Consider the following 17,231-nt stretch of genomic DNA (forward strand, 5'->3'; position numbering starts at 1 on the left):
TTTTTAATTCATTCCACTGTGGTCAGGGGATATTCTTAGTATTTCATTCCTTTTCACATTTATTGAGACTTGTTTTATGTCCTAACATGGTCTATCCCAGAGAATGTTCCATGTACACTGAGAAGAAAATGTATTCATTCTACTGCTGTTAAGTGGAGTGTTGTGTAGATGTCTGTTAGGTCTGGTGGTTTATAGTGTTGTTCATTTCTTCTATTTCCTTGTGATCTTCTGCCTCATTATTCTATCCTTAATTGAAAGTGGGGTATTAAAGTTGCAAACTGTTGTTGTTGAATATTCTATTTCTCTCTTCAATTCTGTTTCATTTTGCTTCATCTGTTTTCATTGTTATGTCTTCCTGATGTTATGTCTTTTTTTAAAATATTTATTTATTTATTTATTTGGTTTTGCTGGGTCTTAGTTGCAGCAGGCGGGCTCCTTACTTGTGGCTCGCCGGCTCCTTAGCTGTGGCATGTGAGCTCTTAGTTGTGACACGCATGTGGGATCTAGTTCCCTGACCAGGGAGTGAACCTGGGCCGCCTGCATTGGGAGCGTAGAGCCTTAATCACTGCGCCACCAGGGAAGTCCCGGATGTTACGTCTTTATTAAACAGGACTTTCAACCAATCATCCTTTGTACCATGTTTACCCTCTGCTTACAGAGAGAACTGGTGCAGACAAATCTTGGGCCTTTTCAGGCTCCTTGGTACATGATCACTTACTTTTTTCACTTTCCCCACTGCCAGCCTAGCAGCCTTATTGAGTCTGTTAAATGAGTGATTACAGTCTTCCTTCTGCTTTCCCACTTTCAAAATGTTATTGCTGTTGTCACTTTTCTTTGTTGTCTTTGTCCTTATGAGTTTATGGCTTATAAAGAAAAAAATTTACTGTTATTTTTATGATTTTTCTGGAAGGAGTAAAGCTGTATTTTAATCCAGGATCTTTAATTGGAAGTTTCAAAGACCATGATCTTTCCACTGCATAGTGCTAGGTAGAGTGGGTACTTTCCTGAAGACAAAGGATGCTTGGTTTTGACTGTAGACCTTAAAAACCAGTTCACAGAATTTACAAAATTCCATGCTAAGTGCTCTGGGAGAGACAAATGTATATAAGATATGGCCCTTCTTCTCCAGGAGCTCACTCTGTGGAGAGATGAGATGTACAGAAATACTGCTATGGCACATGTAAAAAGGGATAAGTAATAAGAACTATTGATACCTTTCATTGAACGTCTACAGATTTCAGACAGACGTGTTATGTACGTTAGACAATTCAATCTAATAATCTCATAATGGGAATTGTATTAGTCCCACTTTCCAGGTGAAGAATGAATTGTTTTATACAAGGCGAGCAGCTAATAACATATCAAGGGAGATTTGAAGCCACGTGTGTCTAACTCTGAAGCTTTCCTCTTTCTACCATGTCAGGGTATCTTAGGAGAGGCCCCGTTAGGGACCTAGAGGAATTCAAAAGCAGGAGAGCATCAAGGAAGGCTTCAAGGTGGAGGCATCCCAGCTGGGCCTTGAAGGGTGGATAAAATTCAACATTTCAGATTTTGGGGGGAAGGGGATCATTCCAGGAAGGGGGAATAGTGTGTTCAAAAGCCAAAGAGGAAGGAATTATAAGATGCATTTGGGGGTTTTCAATAACCTGGTGGTAGACTTAGTGTAGGATACCTGCGGGAGGTTAATTGCCAAAACAGCGCCTGACCTGGAGGAGTGAGGCCCTGAGGTGTTTGCATTGGAATAGGGGAGAGAATTTTAATGATTTTTGTAAAGTAAGAACAGCCTCACAACATATATATAATGTGTGTTTAATTAAAAATGTGTGAGGTCAGAGACAGTGGGTTGTCACAAGGCTGAAGAGTTCATTTAAAATTTAAGCCAGCAAACACATGTATATGGAATCTAAAAAAAAAAAAAAAAAAAAGGTTCTAATGAACCTAGGGGCAGGACAGGAATAAAGACGCAGAGGTAGAGAATGGACTTGAGGACACGGGGAGGGGGAAGGGTAAGCTGGGAGAGAGTAGCATTGACATATATACACTACCAAATGTAAATAGATAGCCAGTAGGAAGCAGCTGCATAGCACAGGGAGATCAGCTCGGTGCTTTGTGACCACCTAGAGGGGTGGGATAGGGAGGGTGGGAGGGAGAGGCAAGACGGGGTGGGGGGGATATGGGGATATATGTATATGTATAGCTGATTCACTTTGTTGTACAGCAGAAACTAGCACAACCTGTAAAGCAATTATACTCTAATAAAGATGTTAAATAAAAAATAAAAATAAATAAAATTTAAGCAAACAAATGCTTGTATTGCTCTTATTGCTTTGAAATGAAAGCAAATAAGTTTTCTAAACGTTAATAATCTCATCTTCTCTAATAAGAAAAAAAACCCACAGTGATATCCCCTTTCTTATCTATCAAGTTAGCAAAAATCAAAAGTGATCATTTGTACTAGCAAGCCTGTGGGAAAACAGGTAGAATAAATAAATGAGATGGCTCCATATATCCTGATAAGGAATGACGACCTCTGCCATACTTTTAAGTGGAAAAGCACAGTGTAGAACGGTACGTGTAGCAGACTACACTTTGTGTTTTAAAAAAATGTGAGTGGGGGGTGCAATTTATACGTAACAGCTTTTCCTGGGAAGTTCCATTAGCACTTAAGCCAGTTTTACCCCTTTTATACCAATATCATTCCTTCTCTTTTTTTTATCTCAAACTTTGCTGCTCAAGTTCCCCTTCAGACTTTCAAGGGGGAGCTGGATAGGTCATTTCATCTCTAATTGCCATGTGGTTCATTTGTTGTTCACTTTTCTTAGTATCTTCAGCATTTATCACGTTTCTTTGGAATGGCTCCAGTGCCCTTTAGTTTCAGGTAGCCTCTGATCCAGTTGGTAAGTTTCCTACTGTATTCTTGGCTCACTTAACCCATATAGTAGTGAGAATGCAAATACACGTTCTCCTTATCTCTGTTTCTCTACAAGGCTTGCTGGTGGTGACCTTTACACACTGCTTTAGATTTACTGACTCTCACTATCCCTGATACATTTCTTTCCTCCAGTGTAAACATTTTCTGTTCTGCTTAAAACTATTTACTGGGGGGTGTGTGTGTGTGTGTATACATATATGTACATACATGCTTATGTACACAAAAACCTAGCAACTCGTTCTGGTGGCCTCCAAGAAGACCAGCAAGATAGGGACCGCTGGACAATGGGTAGTGGGGAGGGAGATTCTCTTTTTACTGATAGACCATTTTGTTTCTCTTGAATTTTATACAGGGAATATAGCCAATATTTTGTAATAACTTTAAATGGAATATAATCTATAAAAATTTTGAATCACTGTGTGGTACAACTGAAACTAATATTATATTATAAATCAGTCCTACCTCAACAACAAAAAATAGTATTGGTAATAAGAATAAATAAATGATAAATTGACTTAATAAAGTATTATAAATGGAATGTAATATATAATACTACAATGTATATTATTAAATGATAGTATATAAATAGATATTATACCCGTTATATTGACGAAGATACAGATAAGTTAATTATGCAGATTTATGGCTAATAAGAGAAATGTTACTTTCCACTTATTTTATACATTACAGTCCATATAACTTTTCTTATTTAATTTTTAAAACAGCCCTGGCAGGTAGCTGGTTATTATCTTTATTTTACAGACACTCTATTTTTATGAGAATGGCAGAACATGAATAAGACACAAATAAGGAAACTAGGCTTCCGAATGGTTAGGTCACCTAAGTTTCACATCTAGTACTCAAATCCAAGTTTAGTGCAGCTTCCTCTGTGCTGCAGAGAAGGGTATTCAGAGCATATCCCCAAGTTTTTGTGCTTGATTTGGAGTTGATTACCGACCTTTTCCATCATAGCTTCTTTGGTGCCCTCATTCAACACAGAATATGGCACTGAACCAGTCTGATGCAAATAAAAAAGAAGCCATTCAGCCTCCCAGTACATAAGTAGGCCCCCCAGGCTCTGCCCCATCTCCCATCATGGGCAGGGAGCTTTGGCTTTGGGCATTGAGAATGCAAACCAAACAAGATAGACTTGTACTGTAGCTCAGAAGTTCACCTGTGTCTTCTTTTCATTGTTCTAGGAGGAGTTGCAGGCCAACCTGGACCTGATTCAAACCTACAGGCTGCATATTGCCCAAGATATCAACCAAGAAAACCTGCAGCTCTTCCTGGGTTCCTATAATGGGTACAGTTGTTTCTGTTCCTTCACTTAAATGCAGACTAGGTCTAAGAAGATAACGGATATTTAAGAGAGAAGGAGAAGAGGAAATAAACTACTTCTTCCAGTGTTGTGTGATGGGATTGCTTTCGTACTTTTTACCACAGTAGAAGGGGAAGGGCTTTCAGACAGAAATGAAGACAGCTTTCAAGAACAATGCATGAATTGAAGGCTGTTTCAGGCATGTTCAACTACCAGTTGTACTTTTAAGATGTTTTGAGACCAGAAGTACCTAAAGTTATGTACACACACAAAACACACAAATTGAGGTGGCACAGAAAGATGCATGTAGAGGAGGCAAAGAATAGAAGTCTTGGGCCCCAATTCAGTCTCTCTGCTGGTGTCCTGTCATCATGCAGAAGTGACACACGGAGAGAAGCTTAATTCTTATCACACACGGAGAGAAGCTTAATTCTTATCTTGGGACCAGCTTCTCCAAGGTGAAAATGTTAGCTCCTTCTAGCTTTCTGGGTACATGGAAAAAGATTGAGGAAATGCGTCAGCTGTAACTTAACCCAGAGTCACACAGCCGGTCAGGAGCAAAGCCAGGTTTTGAACCCAGTCTCTCTAGCTCCTTCCTCTGTGTAACAAAGCCTCCTTATTTTTCGTTGAAATCAGAAAGGTTATTAAGTACTGCACTGAACTGTTAGTTACCAGGAGAATGTTCCCCCAAAAAAGTTCCCCTTGGACCTCCATGGCGGTCCAGTGCTTAAAGATTCTGTGCTCCCAATGCAGGGGGCACGGGTTGGATCCCTGGTTGGGGAAGATCCTGCATGCCATGTGGTTTGGCCAAAAAAAAAGAGAAAAAAGTTCCCCTTAAGAAATTATTCCTATAAACTAGTTGGAAAGTTGAACACTTAAGACTTGAGTATTTCAACAGCATTGCTATTGAGTTTTGAAGTTGCCTCCTTTTAGCATCCTGCAGAGTCCCTTTTTCCTGCTCTGTACCACTCAGGATGCCACTGAACAAAGTGCACAAGGGCCCCATCCCTCATCTGTGTGAAAGAAAGATAGTTTTCAGATTTCTTGATACATTTTGTCTTTCACAACCAGGAAGTAACCTGAGTTGCCATGATTTTACCTGAAAAGTGCATTGATTCCTTTGTGTTTTGCTAGACGCAGAGACCTGGAGATCGAAAGACCCATTCTGGGACAAAATGATACCAAATCAAAGACATTAAAGTAAGTCCCTCAGTCTCCCCCACTACGTTGCTCAACATCTTTGCCTTTCATAGACAGAGTCATTTTCAGTGGAGTATATGTGCTGCTTGCTGAGTGTCCTCTTATTTTCCCTTTCCCCAGGTGTTCTACTTTATTGGTGGTAGGTGACAATTCACCTGCAGTTGAGGCTGTGGTAAGTACGTCCTGATGTTGTGAAGGTGAATAAGATGAAATGCAATAAATTGTGTGTAACACACTGCTGACGCACTCGAAACAGTTGGTAGGTACTAGTTTTTGTGATTTCTCATTACACAGACCAGGGTTTGTACTTTGTTACCCAGTTTGGAGGAGGAATTCCTCGTTGATCACTGTGTTTCATCAGAAGGGATCAGGACTGTCCTTGAGTGCTTTGGGTGGTGGAGCTCGCTCTGTAGCAAGCAGTACAGGTAAAGGCCACTGGCTTATCGTTAGACTTCTGACAGCCTTGGCCTTCTGCAGCCACCACAGATAGAGAAGGCTGCTGGGAGCCTGTATACTTTCCTCAAGCACGTAGCACACTGGCAAAAAAAATATGTGCTCATTGTAGAAAATTGGTAAATAGGAGAACAGGAGGAGAAGTCATGATCCCATTACTCAAAGACAAGCCATTATGTTTTTCTTTACAATAGATAGGATGATATTAGCTATACAGTGTTTTGGGACCTCATGACTTAGCACTGTTGAGAGCATTTTTCCATACTATAAAGTCAGGATGTCTGTATAATAGTCAGTCTTATAAATATACCCTTGTTTATGTAACCTCATTCTCCTGTTGATTATTTCTGATTTTGCACCGTTAATAATGTTGCTGTTGAACATCCTTATAGAATCTTTGCCTGAATCTTTGATCGTTTCCCTGGGATGAGATGGAAATAATGTGTCAAAAATCATAAACCTCTGTAAGGTTTTTAATGCGTTTTGCCAGATTCCTTTCCAGAAAAGACATAACAGTGTGTTGCCACTGCCTGTGTATGAGAGTGCCTGTTTCACAGCATGCTGTTCAGCATTGGACTTTTAAATTTCATTAGTAGTTAATTTGATTAAAAATGGTCTCCCACTGTTTTAATTTGCACTTCTATAATTACAGATGAAGCTGACAGTTTTTCATAAGTCTGTTATCACTTGCTTGTCTTTCCCACAGCATATATAACTTAAGTATCTGCGTGAAATTATCTGGTTTTCTTTGGCCTACTTCACTTCTACCCTATAGCAAAACATAAGGAAGTAAAGCTTTTAGAAAGGGAATCTAATAATTAATCAGAGATGCAGACATAGATGAGAAGGTTGGTGGGCAGGGGGAGTGTTGGTAGGGTGAGATAGGTGTGACAATAGAGTATATTCACACTTCCCTGAATTACCCTGTAAAACATTCTGTGTCTAGTGTAAAATACATAGTGTGGCTTGAGCACAGAGGCAAATAACTCTCAACTCAAAAAAAAAAAAAAATCCCCAAAGGTAATAAAGTTATAGTGAAGATCTCATCAAGAAGGAGTTTTGTAAAGGTCAGTCTTTTTTGGCTAAAAAGGTAGAGATACGTGCTACAAAATATCTATCAAAACCATTTTTTCATAAACATGTGTTTATGAAAATAGTATCGTTTACAGAAAATACCCTTAATCAGAATTCTCTAATCATGCTGAGTTGCCTTTTGGAAATTACTTGGACTTAAAGCAACATTACCAATTATTTTTCAAGACTGTGTAAGTTGGCCAATACAGATAAGATCTTTTTCTCTTTCTGATTTCCACACCTTCAGTGTTTATAGAGAAGAACTTCAGGAACCCCATCTGTGCCACAAACTAGATGCTCTTCCAGACGCATTCAAAACCAGCTCCCCTGCCAGAGCCTTTTATCCTATAAGTTGGTAGGGATTCAAGGGCTATATCCTTGCATGGAAGAGCAGGAAGAAACTCCACAAATTCTGGTCACTGTTGCTAGCTATTCTTTTTTTTTTTTTTTTTACGGTACACAGGCCTGTCACTGTTGTGGCCTCTCCCGTTGCGGAGCACAGGCTCCGGACGTGCAGGCTCAGCGGCCGTGGCTCACGGGCCCAGCCGCTCTGTGGCATGTGGGATCTTCCCGGACCGGGACACGAACCCGTATCCCCTGCATCAGCAGGCGGACTCTCAACCACTGCACCACCAGGGAAGCCCTGTTGCTAGCTATTCTTGCTCACATTCATTCAGCATCATTTTTTGAGCATCTCCTATTCTCTCGATGCTGTGGAGAATACAAAAATGAATAAGACGGAGTCTCTGCACTTGGAGCTGGGGAGAGAGTAGACGTGTCAAAAACCAACTGTTGTTCTTGGCCTACCAGAAACTGAGACTTCTTATAAAGTTACAGAAATTACAAAGTGGTGAACCAAGGAAAGCATGCTTTATTATATTAAATACAGACTTGGGAGTTCATTCTTCCAGAAAATATTTATTGTATATCTACTGTGTTCTCAGCATTGTGCCTGGCAGTTAGGGATCCGGTTTTTACATTCTGCCCTTTAGAGCACCTTCTATAGTAAGTAAACGGGTACATTTGTTTGTCACTGCCTGCATTGTCATTTGTATAGAGCAAAAACTTTCATTTGGTGATTCTGGCTTTTAGATCATCCTGTGATTTTAGAAGAGTTTTGAATACCTACCCATCAGCAATCCCCAGAGTAAACGTTCAGCTGGGTTACTGGTTCTTGCCTAGGTAATTTTAATAACTCCCTAACTGGCTCGCTGCCTCTGCAGTCTGTCATACAGACCACGGCTGGTTATTTTCCTAAAACAACTCACATCCTGTCACCCCAGAAACCCTCTGTGGCTTTTTGCCTTCCACAGTCAGTTCAAGTCTTTCCAACCTCTCCCCACAGTGCACCCTCACGCCATGCTTGTCTCTGTAACGCCACGCATGCCCTGCGCACTCACTTCGCATCCCCTGGGTCTTTGCTTATGCTTTCCCCCTGACTCTGGAAGCCTTCAGACGCCCACCCCTTCTTACTCTAGCTATAGAAATTCTACTCATTCTTCTATTCTCACTCAGCTCAGAAGTGAAATTTTCAAGTGATCTCATTCTGCCTCATATTACATTATTACATTTCCACCCCACTAGATTCCATGCTCTTAGCACAGTGTTTTATATGTGTGCTTGGGCAAGCATGTGTAAAGAAGAGATCCAGTTAATCAAGTTAACCATAAAACATTGTTGAACCTGGAGATTATCTCCCCAGAACATTTTCTTTGAGGTCCCTGCCTTTGTGGATAACAAAGGTATGAGATACGATACATGTAAACATACAAGGTTGTAATTCTTAATTGTAATGGCTACAGTGAGAGAAAAACCATAGAGAGTTCAACTTTCTGTGGGATAGCCAAAGATCTTGAGGTAGAAGAGAGTCAGGGTGTAAGGAGTGGCAAACCCACTACCTCCAGGGCACGGGAAAGGGGTGAGAAATGGGCAGGGGAGGGGTATAAGGGCCAGTCATAAGGGCCGGTTGCGCTGGGAAATCAAGACCCCAGCAGGTGCGGGCCACGGTCCAGTTCACTTTTTAAAGTAGGTAACTTGTCCCCATGTTATGTAGCGGGTAGGAGGAATTAGATTCAACATGTAGTCCTTTAAAGACTCTACTCGTAACGGATTCAGAAAATGAACTTTGCCAGATTTTTAGATCTACTAAGAAATACAAGATATAAAGTACTTCATATAAATATGTCTCCCACTCTGTATTTTGGTAATTTGGCTGATTCAGCCATCTCCAAATGAGCCATTGATCTTGGAAGATCAATCTCATGCCAAGCTATTTCTGATTTTTCTAGCAGTTCATAAAATTGTCTCTCTCTCTCTCTCTCTTTTTTAAGGTTGAATGCAATTCTCGCCTGAATCCTGTAAATACAACTTTGCTAAAGGTAATGTGTCTTCTTTCCTCATTGCCAACCATTAGTGAGTAAATTATACGTGGTTCAAATTACTTTATTTCTGGAATAGTTGCCCAGAAAGAAGGAAAGCTTCTCTTTCTCTGTCTGATTCTCTCATTCTCTTAAAAAAATTTTCTTTTCTTGAATATATTCTCATTGTAGAAAATTGGAAAATAGGAAAAAAATGGAAATATAAAAAAGAATAAAATAAAAATTACCCTAATCCTGCCACCCAAAGGTAACCTTCTGGTAAAAATATCAGTCTTTTTCCTATACATTTTACATCATTAAGATCATAGGCTGTTGATCGCCCTGTGTCTGTTTTCCTCAACTTTTTGACATATAAACATCTTCCCGTGTCACTAAAAATGTCATAAGCATTATTTAATATTGTGAGAAATTAGATAATGAATGGAAATTATTTACATGCTAAATCCCCTTGTATGGATAAGGAAGCTTCCAATAACATTCTTATGATAAGGGTAAATGCATTTTTTCTTTCTCTTAGGGCAAATAGAGAGTAACTCTTGTACTAAATTTCTAGGGTTAATATCTAGCTTCGGGTTTCCCTGGTGGCGCAGTGGTTGAGAATCTGCCTGCTAATGCAGGGGACACGGGTTCGAGCCCTGGTCTGGGAGGATCCCACATGCCACGGAGCAACTGGGCCCGTGAGCCACAACTACTGAGCTTGCGCATCCGGAGCCTGTGCTCCGCAACAAGAGAGGCTGCGATAGTGAGAGACCGCGCACCGCGATGAAGAGTGGCCCCCGCTTGCCACAACTAGAGAAAGCCCTCGCACAGAAATGAAGAGCCAACACAGCCATAAATAAATAAATAAATAAAGCAAAAAACTGTCAACAAGTAAAAATAAATAAACACTATAAAATCCATGACTTTAAAAAATATATATATCTAGCTTCTCCCCATTTTGATTGTACCCCAGGCTTACATTTTCTGGAGCCTCTAGTGACATATTTAAGGGCCTGACCTCCTGGTTTGAATTTGGATTACAGTAGATTTAAGTACTGATCTTATGCTTCTCACTGTTTCTCAGCCTGAAAGACCTCTGCTTTCTTCCCTTTCTCTTTGAAGTGAGATTAAAAGGGAAGTGCTGCCACCAGAAGCAGCCCATAGTTCCTGGAAATATAACATGAGGTTAATGCTCTGTGGTGACAAAACTTAGAGTGTTCTGGGGTCCAGGTGATTGATGAACTAGTCTAAAATTTGAATTTTTTTTTTAAAGCATGTGGTTTCAAATGAGCTTTTGTTGCAGGTTTGAATCAGTTTTCCAAAAGCGCAAAACAACTTTACAGTAGCCATAGATGTGCTTATTTCTGGGCAAAAATGCCCATCCACAACAGCATGATGGAACTGATTCTCTGTTTGATAGGTATCAAGCTTGGAAACAGTCTTTCCCAGTATTCTCTCTGCATACGGGAACTGTTTTGCAGTTCTAATCAGACTTTGACTCCTAACCTTCATGAAAATACAGCCTGGGCCATTTAGGTCTATTTGATACTTATTCAGGTTAAATATTTGTTCCTGATCTTACACGTAGAATTTTCAGGGAACTGTTCTTATTAACCTCAAATTCCTGTGTCTCCTGTGGCATCCCATCTGCTGAATAACAGTCCACCCTCAAAGAAAGTTTTCATGTTAGTGAAGGGAGACCATGGGGTTCATGTCTCTTTTTTAAAAAATGCCAGTCAGCCTGAATAGGCTACTATCTGAGTATGGAATGCATAACAGCTGGAAGGAGGAGGGTGGCCTCATGGTTGGCCATCATGCCCTAGAAGCAGTGTTCTCTGCGGATTGGCAGAATATGCATCACCTGGCTTGTTAGAAATGCAAGTTCTTGAGACCTGCTCCAAACCTATTAAATAAGAATCTCTAGGGACTTCCCTGGTGGTCCCGCGGTTAGGACTCCGTGCTCCCAATGCAGGGCGCCCAGGTTTGATCCCTGGTCAGGGAACTAGATCACACATGCTGCAACTAAAAGATCCCACATGCTGCAGCTAAAGAACCCACACGCCACAACTAAACATCCTGCACAGGGCAATGAAGATCCCATGTGCCGCAAAATAAATAAATATTAAAAAAAAAAAAAAAGAATCTCTAGGGCAGGAACTCAAGAATCTGAGTTTTAAGTCCTCCTGGTAATTCCAATGCATGCTAATAAAACCCTACTCTAGAAATCTTTGCACAGGTGAGAATAACCAACTGTAAAGATTTATGAATTGAGAGACAGCCTTACCAAATCCAACTATGAAATGAAAGTGGCTGACCAAGTAGGTTGTCTGAATTCAGCCTCAGTGCCTGACTGGAGACATCCCCTTAGTCGTGAAGTGAAGACAATGTAGAGTTGAGAGGAAACCTTAAAAGTGTGGTACCCTGAGAAGTTAGGATCACACTATTTGAGGACTCTGAAAGTAACGTTCTCCAGGTGGAGGCAGAACCATGGTTGAAGGTAGTGGTTAACTTCACTGTCACCCAAATGGAAAGTTCCCGACATGGGCCTGGAAGTTAGACCCTGCACTCCTCATTAATGTTGAATAATCCTTCAAAATTACATCCAAGGTTATTGCTAGGATTTAAGTCTTTGTGTAAGAGTGCATTGAGGGGGACTTCCCTGGTGGTGCAGTGGTTAAGAATCCGCTTGCCAATGCAGGGGACACGGGTTCAAGCCTTGGTCCGGGAAGATCCCACATGCTGCGGAGCAACTAAGCCCGTGCGCCACAACTACTGAGCCTGTGCTCTAGAGCCTGCGAGCCACAACTGCTGAGCCCATGTGCCACAACTACTGAAGCCCGCACGCCTAGAGCTCAGGCCCCACAATGAGAAACCACTGCAATGAGAAGCAAGCGCACTGCAATGAAGAGTAGCCCCCGCTTGCCGCAACTAGAGAAAGCCCGCGTGCAACAACGAAGACCCAACACAGCCAAAAATAAATAAATAAATAAATAAATTTATTAAAAAAAAAAAAAAGAGTGCATTGAGGAGATGGACACTTGGATGTAGTTAAACATTAAGTTAAGGAACCTAAAATTTGATCCTGTCCTGTTTGAAAGGACCCATGGATGTTCAGAGCATTTCCCTTAAGTGTAAGTCTCATCTGACTTACATATTTTTCCTCTTCTAGATGGCAGACTGTGGTGGACTACCCCAAGTAGTTCAGGTAAGGAGATTTTTATAAAAGCACCCATTTGATTCCAGCTCTCTGACTGTGCAAAGATTAATGCCTTCTTATTTTGTCCCCCTAGCCCGGGAAGCTCACCGAGGCCTTCAAGTACTTTTTGCAGGGAATGGGCTACAGTGAGTAGTACACAGCTTTCTATTCTACCAAAGATTTATTGATAATGGGGTCATTTCGGCATCTGATGAGTACTCAATTCTCAGGGCTTAACCTCTGTGCTAGCCAGCCTGAAATCAAGTAGAAACCAAAATGTTTATGGAACATTCATCTGTGCATATATATAAAGATGAGCTAATGCTTATTAAGCACTTACTTTGTGCCAGGCACTCTATATTCTTAACCTTGAGAGGTAAGTTCTGTCATTAGTCCCATTTTATAGAAAAGGAAACTGAGGCTCAAAGAGGCTAAGCACCTTTCCCAGGGTAACAATTCAGCTGCAGAGCCATGATTCAAACCCTGGCAGTCTGACTCCAGAGCCCACATTTTCAACCACTGAAGCTTAGCCAGACCTAGCTATGAATCTGAAGTTGTTATTTGCATCTGAACTCAACTGGTTAATGACTCCTGGACTAGAGAAACAAAATGGAGACTCCAGAAGAAAAGGAGTTAAATCAGTTAAGTCTGCTCCACCACAGGAGATGAATTTGCAGAGTATTTTAGAGTGAATCCAAGGATGTGTCCATATCATGTGCCACTGTCCTGGTCTCTTGTATTGTGAGACCCCTGAGCTTTCTCATTTGTCACAGAATATCCACACTTGCTCCTTTCTTGGAGTTATAAAAAGGAAAACTCTTCTACCCAGGTACAGAGCTCTTTATCCAGTAGGGTGATTTTTCTCCTGTCTTTGGTATCAGTGTGATTAATGACGATTGGGCAGCTGCTCTGGGCAGCAGCTGGGCCCCTGGGTACAGCCCTGTACCTGGCAGGCAGCTCGTGTATGTCTCGTCTAGAGTGGCTGTGTCATCCCCGTCTGTGAGCCACTACCAACCGAGCCCACACCCATATCCCTCTGGGAGGAGCAAAAGTCCCTCTCCTTTCCTAGGAAGCAGCTGATCTTCCAGCTGTTGGATCCATTTCTGATCCAAGCAGGTTGGCTATTTATAGTGAAGGAGAAAACCTTTGACTAGTTGAGAGAAGTAACATCTGAGATGTAATTGAAGCATCAATTGGCCTCACCTCCTTTCTGGGCCCTTAAAATAAAACTTCACCCCTGGCTTAGAGTGTTCTGTCAGTGTCTGCTAGGCAGCCAAGGTTGCCGCTTGGCACTGTCGGGTCACTAACCTGCCTTTTCCTGTGTCCATCCTGCTTCCAGTCCCGTATGTGCAGCTCAGTCACCTGAGCACCGAGTCAGGTACCTTTCTCTACGCTGGGCCCTGCCCCCGCCTCCCAGCCATGCTCTCCTGGCTGCATTGGCTGCCCGCAGCATGTCCGTGGTTTTCCTGTGCGGTGAGAGCCCGATAGAACGTGGCTCGTTCGTTGTGCCCTGAGCGAGTTAGCCTCCAGGTCCCGCCCTGGTCCCCCAGGAGGAAAGGAGCGGGTTGTAACAGCCAGGGTCACAGCAGCAGCTGAAACTTTATAGGCAGGGCCCCTCCTCCACCACCACCTACTTACTGATCCCTTGAGTTAAAGCCCAGACACTGGATTCTCAGTTAGGAGCGTCAGAGCCTGTGCCCGGAGAACTGCAGGTGATGGCATCTTCGGACCCCAGCGTTGAAACGGCAGCTGGGGGAGTGGCTCGTGTCTCAGAAAGATAGGCAGGGGGGTATGCCGGGTAAGGCCCTTTCCTGGCCAAGCTGGAAGGACCTTACAGACAAAGCAGTGGCAGTAGGCAGGAGTCTGAGTTAAACAGCCACCTCCAGTGCTGTTCCTCACAGGCAGCCTGTACCTCACCCCCTGTGCAGAGACCAGCTCCAGGCCTGCCTGCCCTCCCTACACCTCATCTTCCTCCATGTCTCCTCCCCAGGTAGCAAGGGTCGCCTGTGGACACGGATGGTAGTCTTGTTGTATCGGGCTTGCACTGTGTTTGTGAAACACCTTCCTACTTGTGTGGTGTGGTTTGTCTTTCTTTGGTTTAGTCTTGCATGCACTGCAGGTTTTGGTTACCTGCTTGGGTTCCCAAAGCCTGCTTCCTAATCACCTTATGAATGGCATGGGCACAGCTAAGAGGCTATACTCTGGACTTAGGTTTCCCCTTGTTCTGCTGTGGACTAGAATCAGCTGAGATTCCAGCCAGAACCGGAGGATTAAAGCAGCCTTGCCTATAGCCCCTCACCTAGAGCCAATAATGCAAAGTGGGGATGGCTCTGTCTTGTCCTGGTGTCACCTTAAATGGGTTGGGAAAGCGAAATGTAAAGCTTTTGGTGAAACTTCTAGATTAGCTGAGTTGAACCAGGGCTCCTTCCTATAGTCCTCTTGGTTCTTTCTTACAGTCCCATCTGCCAGCATGACCCGGCTCGCCCGATCACGGACCCACTCCACCTCAAGTAGCATCGGCTCTGGAGAAAGTGCCTTCAGCCGATCTGTCACCAGCAATCACTCAGATGGAGCTCAAGAATCCTCTGAGTCTCCTGATGTTCTGGACAGACACCAGACCATGGAGGTGTCCTGCTAAGCAGATGCTCCTCCCCTGGACCATGCAAGTCCACCCCCCTTCAAACAAGCACTCCATAATATAACACTTCATCCAGCAAACTGGCATCTTATCTATCTTTAAGTCTTGCATGGCCACTGACTCTCTCTTTCTGGTATCCTGGATTAATCATCCTCTCTGCCTGCCCACCCCCCTTTTTGTATGTACCAAGAACCACTTCCATGCCATTACTGTAGCATTCCAACATCTTCAGCTGGTCAGATCTCCATATCTTCTCTTGCCAGCTTTTCCCTGTGCTTTCCCAACTATGTAGCTAAGATTGTTTGATCCTGATGTATGTGTGTGAGCACGCGTGTCTGTGTTTGTGTGTGCATAGTTCTGTGATTTTAGACAGGCTTTCTTGTAGAGCTTCTGCAAAAAACAAAAAAAAGGGACTCTTTTTTTGCATTTTCAGTGGTGTTTTTAGGGGAAATATGCAGAACAGGTTTCTAGGTTGGGTAGGCCATTGCATTCCCTTTCGCTTCCATATTGGTCAACAAGATCTGCAAAGTGACTTCAGGAGAGCAGTTCTGAGGAATGTGGAAGATCATAATTCCTGTTTGGATTGTTGACTGTGACCAACAGAAGGGAGCCTGTTACATAGAGAAGCAGGCCGGGTGGCCAGCCACCTTCTCCTCTCCAAATGAATTCACATATACTCTTCTGTGAATAAAAGGGAGGGATATGTTCTCTTAGAGGCCCATGAATAATGAGGTTCTGATGCAACATGGAGTTTTTCCCGAGGAGTGAGTGTGGCTTAATCACTGGACTTTTTTAGCACAGGGGAAAACGAAATTCCAGGCCTCTGCTCTGTCAGAACAAAACTGAGTCTCTGCAGTGTCTGATACCACATACCAGACGTCTGCAGGAAGCACCTCCCAGGAGGAACACTCTCCATCCCTCGATTGCCCCAGAAGGGAGAGGTATTATAGCCTGAAAATTATGTAGATGATGAGGAAATGGCTGGGGAGAGAGGAACAGTATCGACTTGATTTCAGCAGACTTAATGGAAGCTAAATGAAATTCAGATAGAACCCATTTCTCAGGAAGTTATTCCTGTGAACTCCCTTTTGTAGGAGGGAAGGGACCAATCTGTAAGGGCAGCCTGTCCGGGTAGAATTTTGTTCAGTCCGCTGCTATGTGAGGGAGTCACAGTCACAGTCACAGAGTATCACCAGGAGGAGGGTGAAAGCAACTGCCACCCAGTAAGGGCCCAGCTTTGAGGGCATTGAGATGTTACGTAGAGAAGGGTTACACAGTTCTGATCTTAGGAAGGGGCTTTTCAGATGTAGCATTTGCTTTCTGCTGAGATACGGAATGCGTTACTCTGTCAGAGTACAACTTTTTACGGATGGTGAAATAAAGCTGTATATGTCTCATTGTTACCTGGCGGTTGGTGTGACTTCTCTCAAGCCACTTCCTGGGGCTCGGGGGGGTACTGAGTGACTGCGTGTGGGCTCCGCGCTGGGTGTACTCACATACCTGATGATTATCCACCCAGCAACACTGTCCATTTAAAGTGAGGAAACCAAGACCCAGGATAAATCATTTGCCCGAGGTCATACCAGTAAGCCAGCCGAGACTGAGCCCTGAGTCCATCTGACACACCTATATTCCTCTCAAACCGAAAACCTGACCGTGAGCAGCCTGACCGTGAGGTGATGCGGGAGAAGCCGAGCTCTTGGAAAGGCATTCTGCGTCTCAGCTCTGCCCTCTTTGTGCAGTTGCCACCTCCCACCCCTCATGTAGTAATCTGCAGCCACCTGCCAGGGCTCCTCCAACAGACCAAACTGTATTTTGCCAGAAGGGGCTGTCTTCATACCCACCAAGGATAATTCCAGGAGGCAGCCATCTCAGGTCAGTTTTGAATGGTCCAGGGGCTGCAGCTACCACTACATCGACGTTGCTGTGTCTGTGGCAGATACTTGTAAAATGACTCGACCCTGTCCATCCTGGTAGAGGACAGGAAACAAATGCATGTGGGCCGATACAGGTGACTGTGCTGAGGTCTTTACAAAACAGGCAAAAGCAGAGTTCCAGAGCTG

The 17,231-nt window shown here is 43.1% G+C and overlaps 1 protein-coding gene across 5 annotated transcripts in view; it reads left to right on the top strand.

Moving 5' to 3' along the window:
- Window positions 1-16,571, top strand: part of NDRG3 (NDRG family member 3) — an 87,298-nt gene extending 70,727 nt beyond the window's left edge. For 2 of the 5 annotated variants that reach the window (XM_082644634.1, XM_082644635.1), the window contains 8 exons: window positions 4,132-4,235; window positions 5,385-5,450; window positions 5,571-5,622; window positions 9,308-9,355; window positions 12,504-12,539; window positions 12,625-12,676; window positions 13,870-13,908; window positions 14,987-16,571. In XM_082644634.1, the coding sequence (XP_082500760.1) occupies window positions 4,132-4,235; window positions 5,385-5,450; window positions 5,571-5,622; window positions 9,308-9,355; window positions 12,504-12,539; window positions 12,625-12,676; window positions 13,870-13,908; window positions 14,987-15,168 (579 nt within the window). In that variant the 3' untranslated portion in view covers window positions 15,169-16,571. The remainder of the gene's footprint in view (window positions 1-4,131; window positions 4,236-5,384; window positions 5,451-5,570; window positions 5,623-9,307; window positions 9,356-12,503; window positions 12,540-12,624; window positions 12,677-13,869; window positions 13,909-14,986) is intronic. The other 3 variants (XM_082644636.1, XM_082644638.1, XM_082644637.1) reach the window with 2 other exon arrangements.
- The last annotated feature ends 660 nt before the right edge of the window (window positions 16,572-17,231 follow it).

The sequence above is a fragment of the Mesoplodon mirus genome (assembly GCF_964341445.2).
Source record: "Mesoplodon mirus genome assembly, chromosome: 15".
Taxonomy (NCBI): domain Eukaryota; kingdom Metazoa; phylum Chordata; class Mammalia; order Artiodactyla; family Ziphiidae; genus Mesoplodon; species Mesoplodon mirus.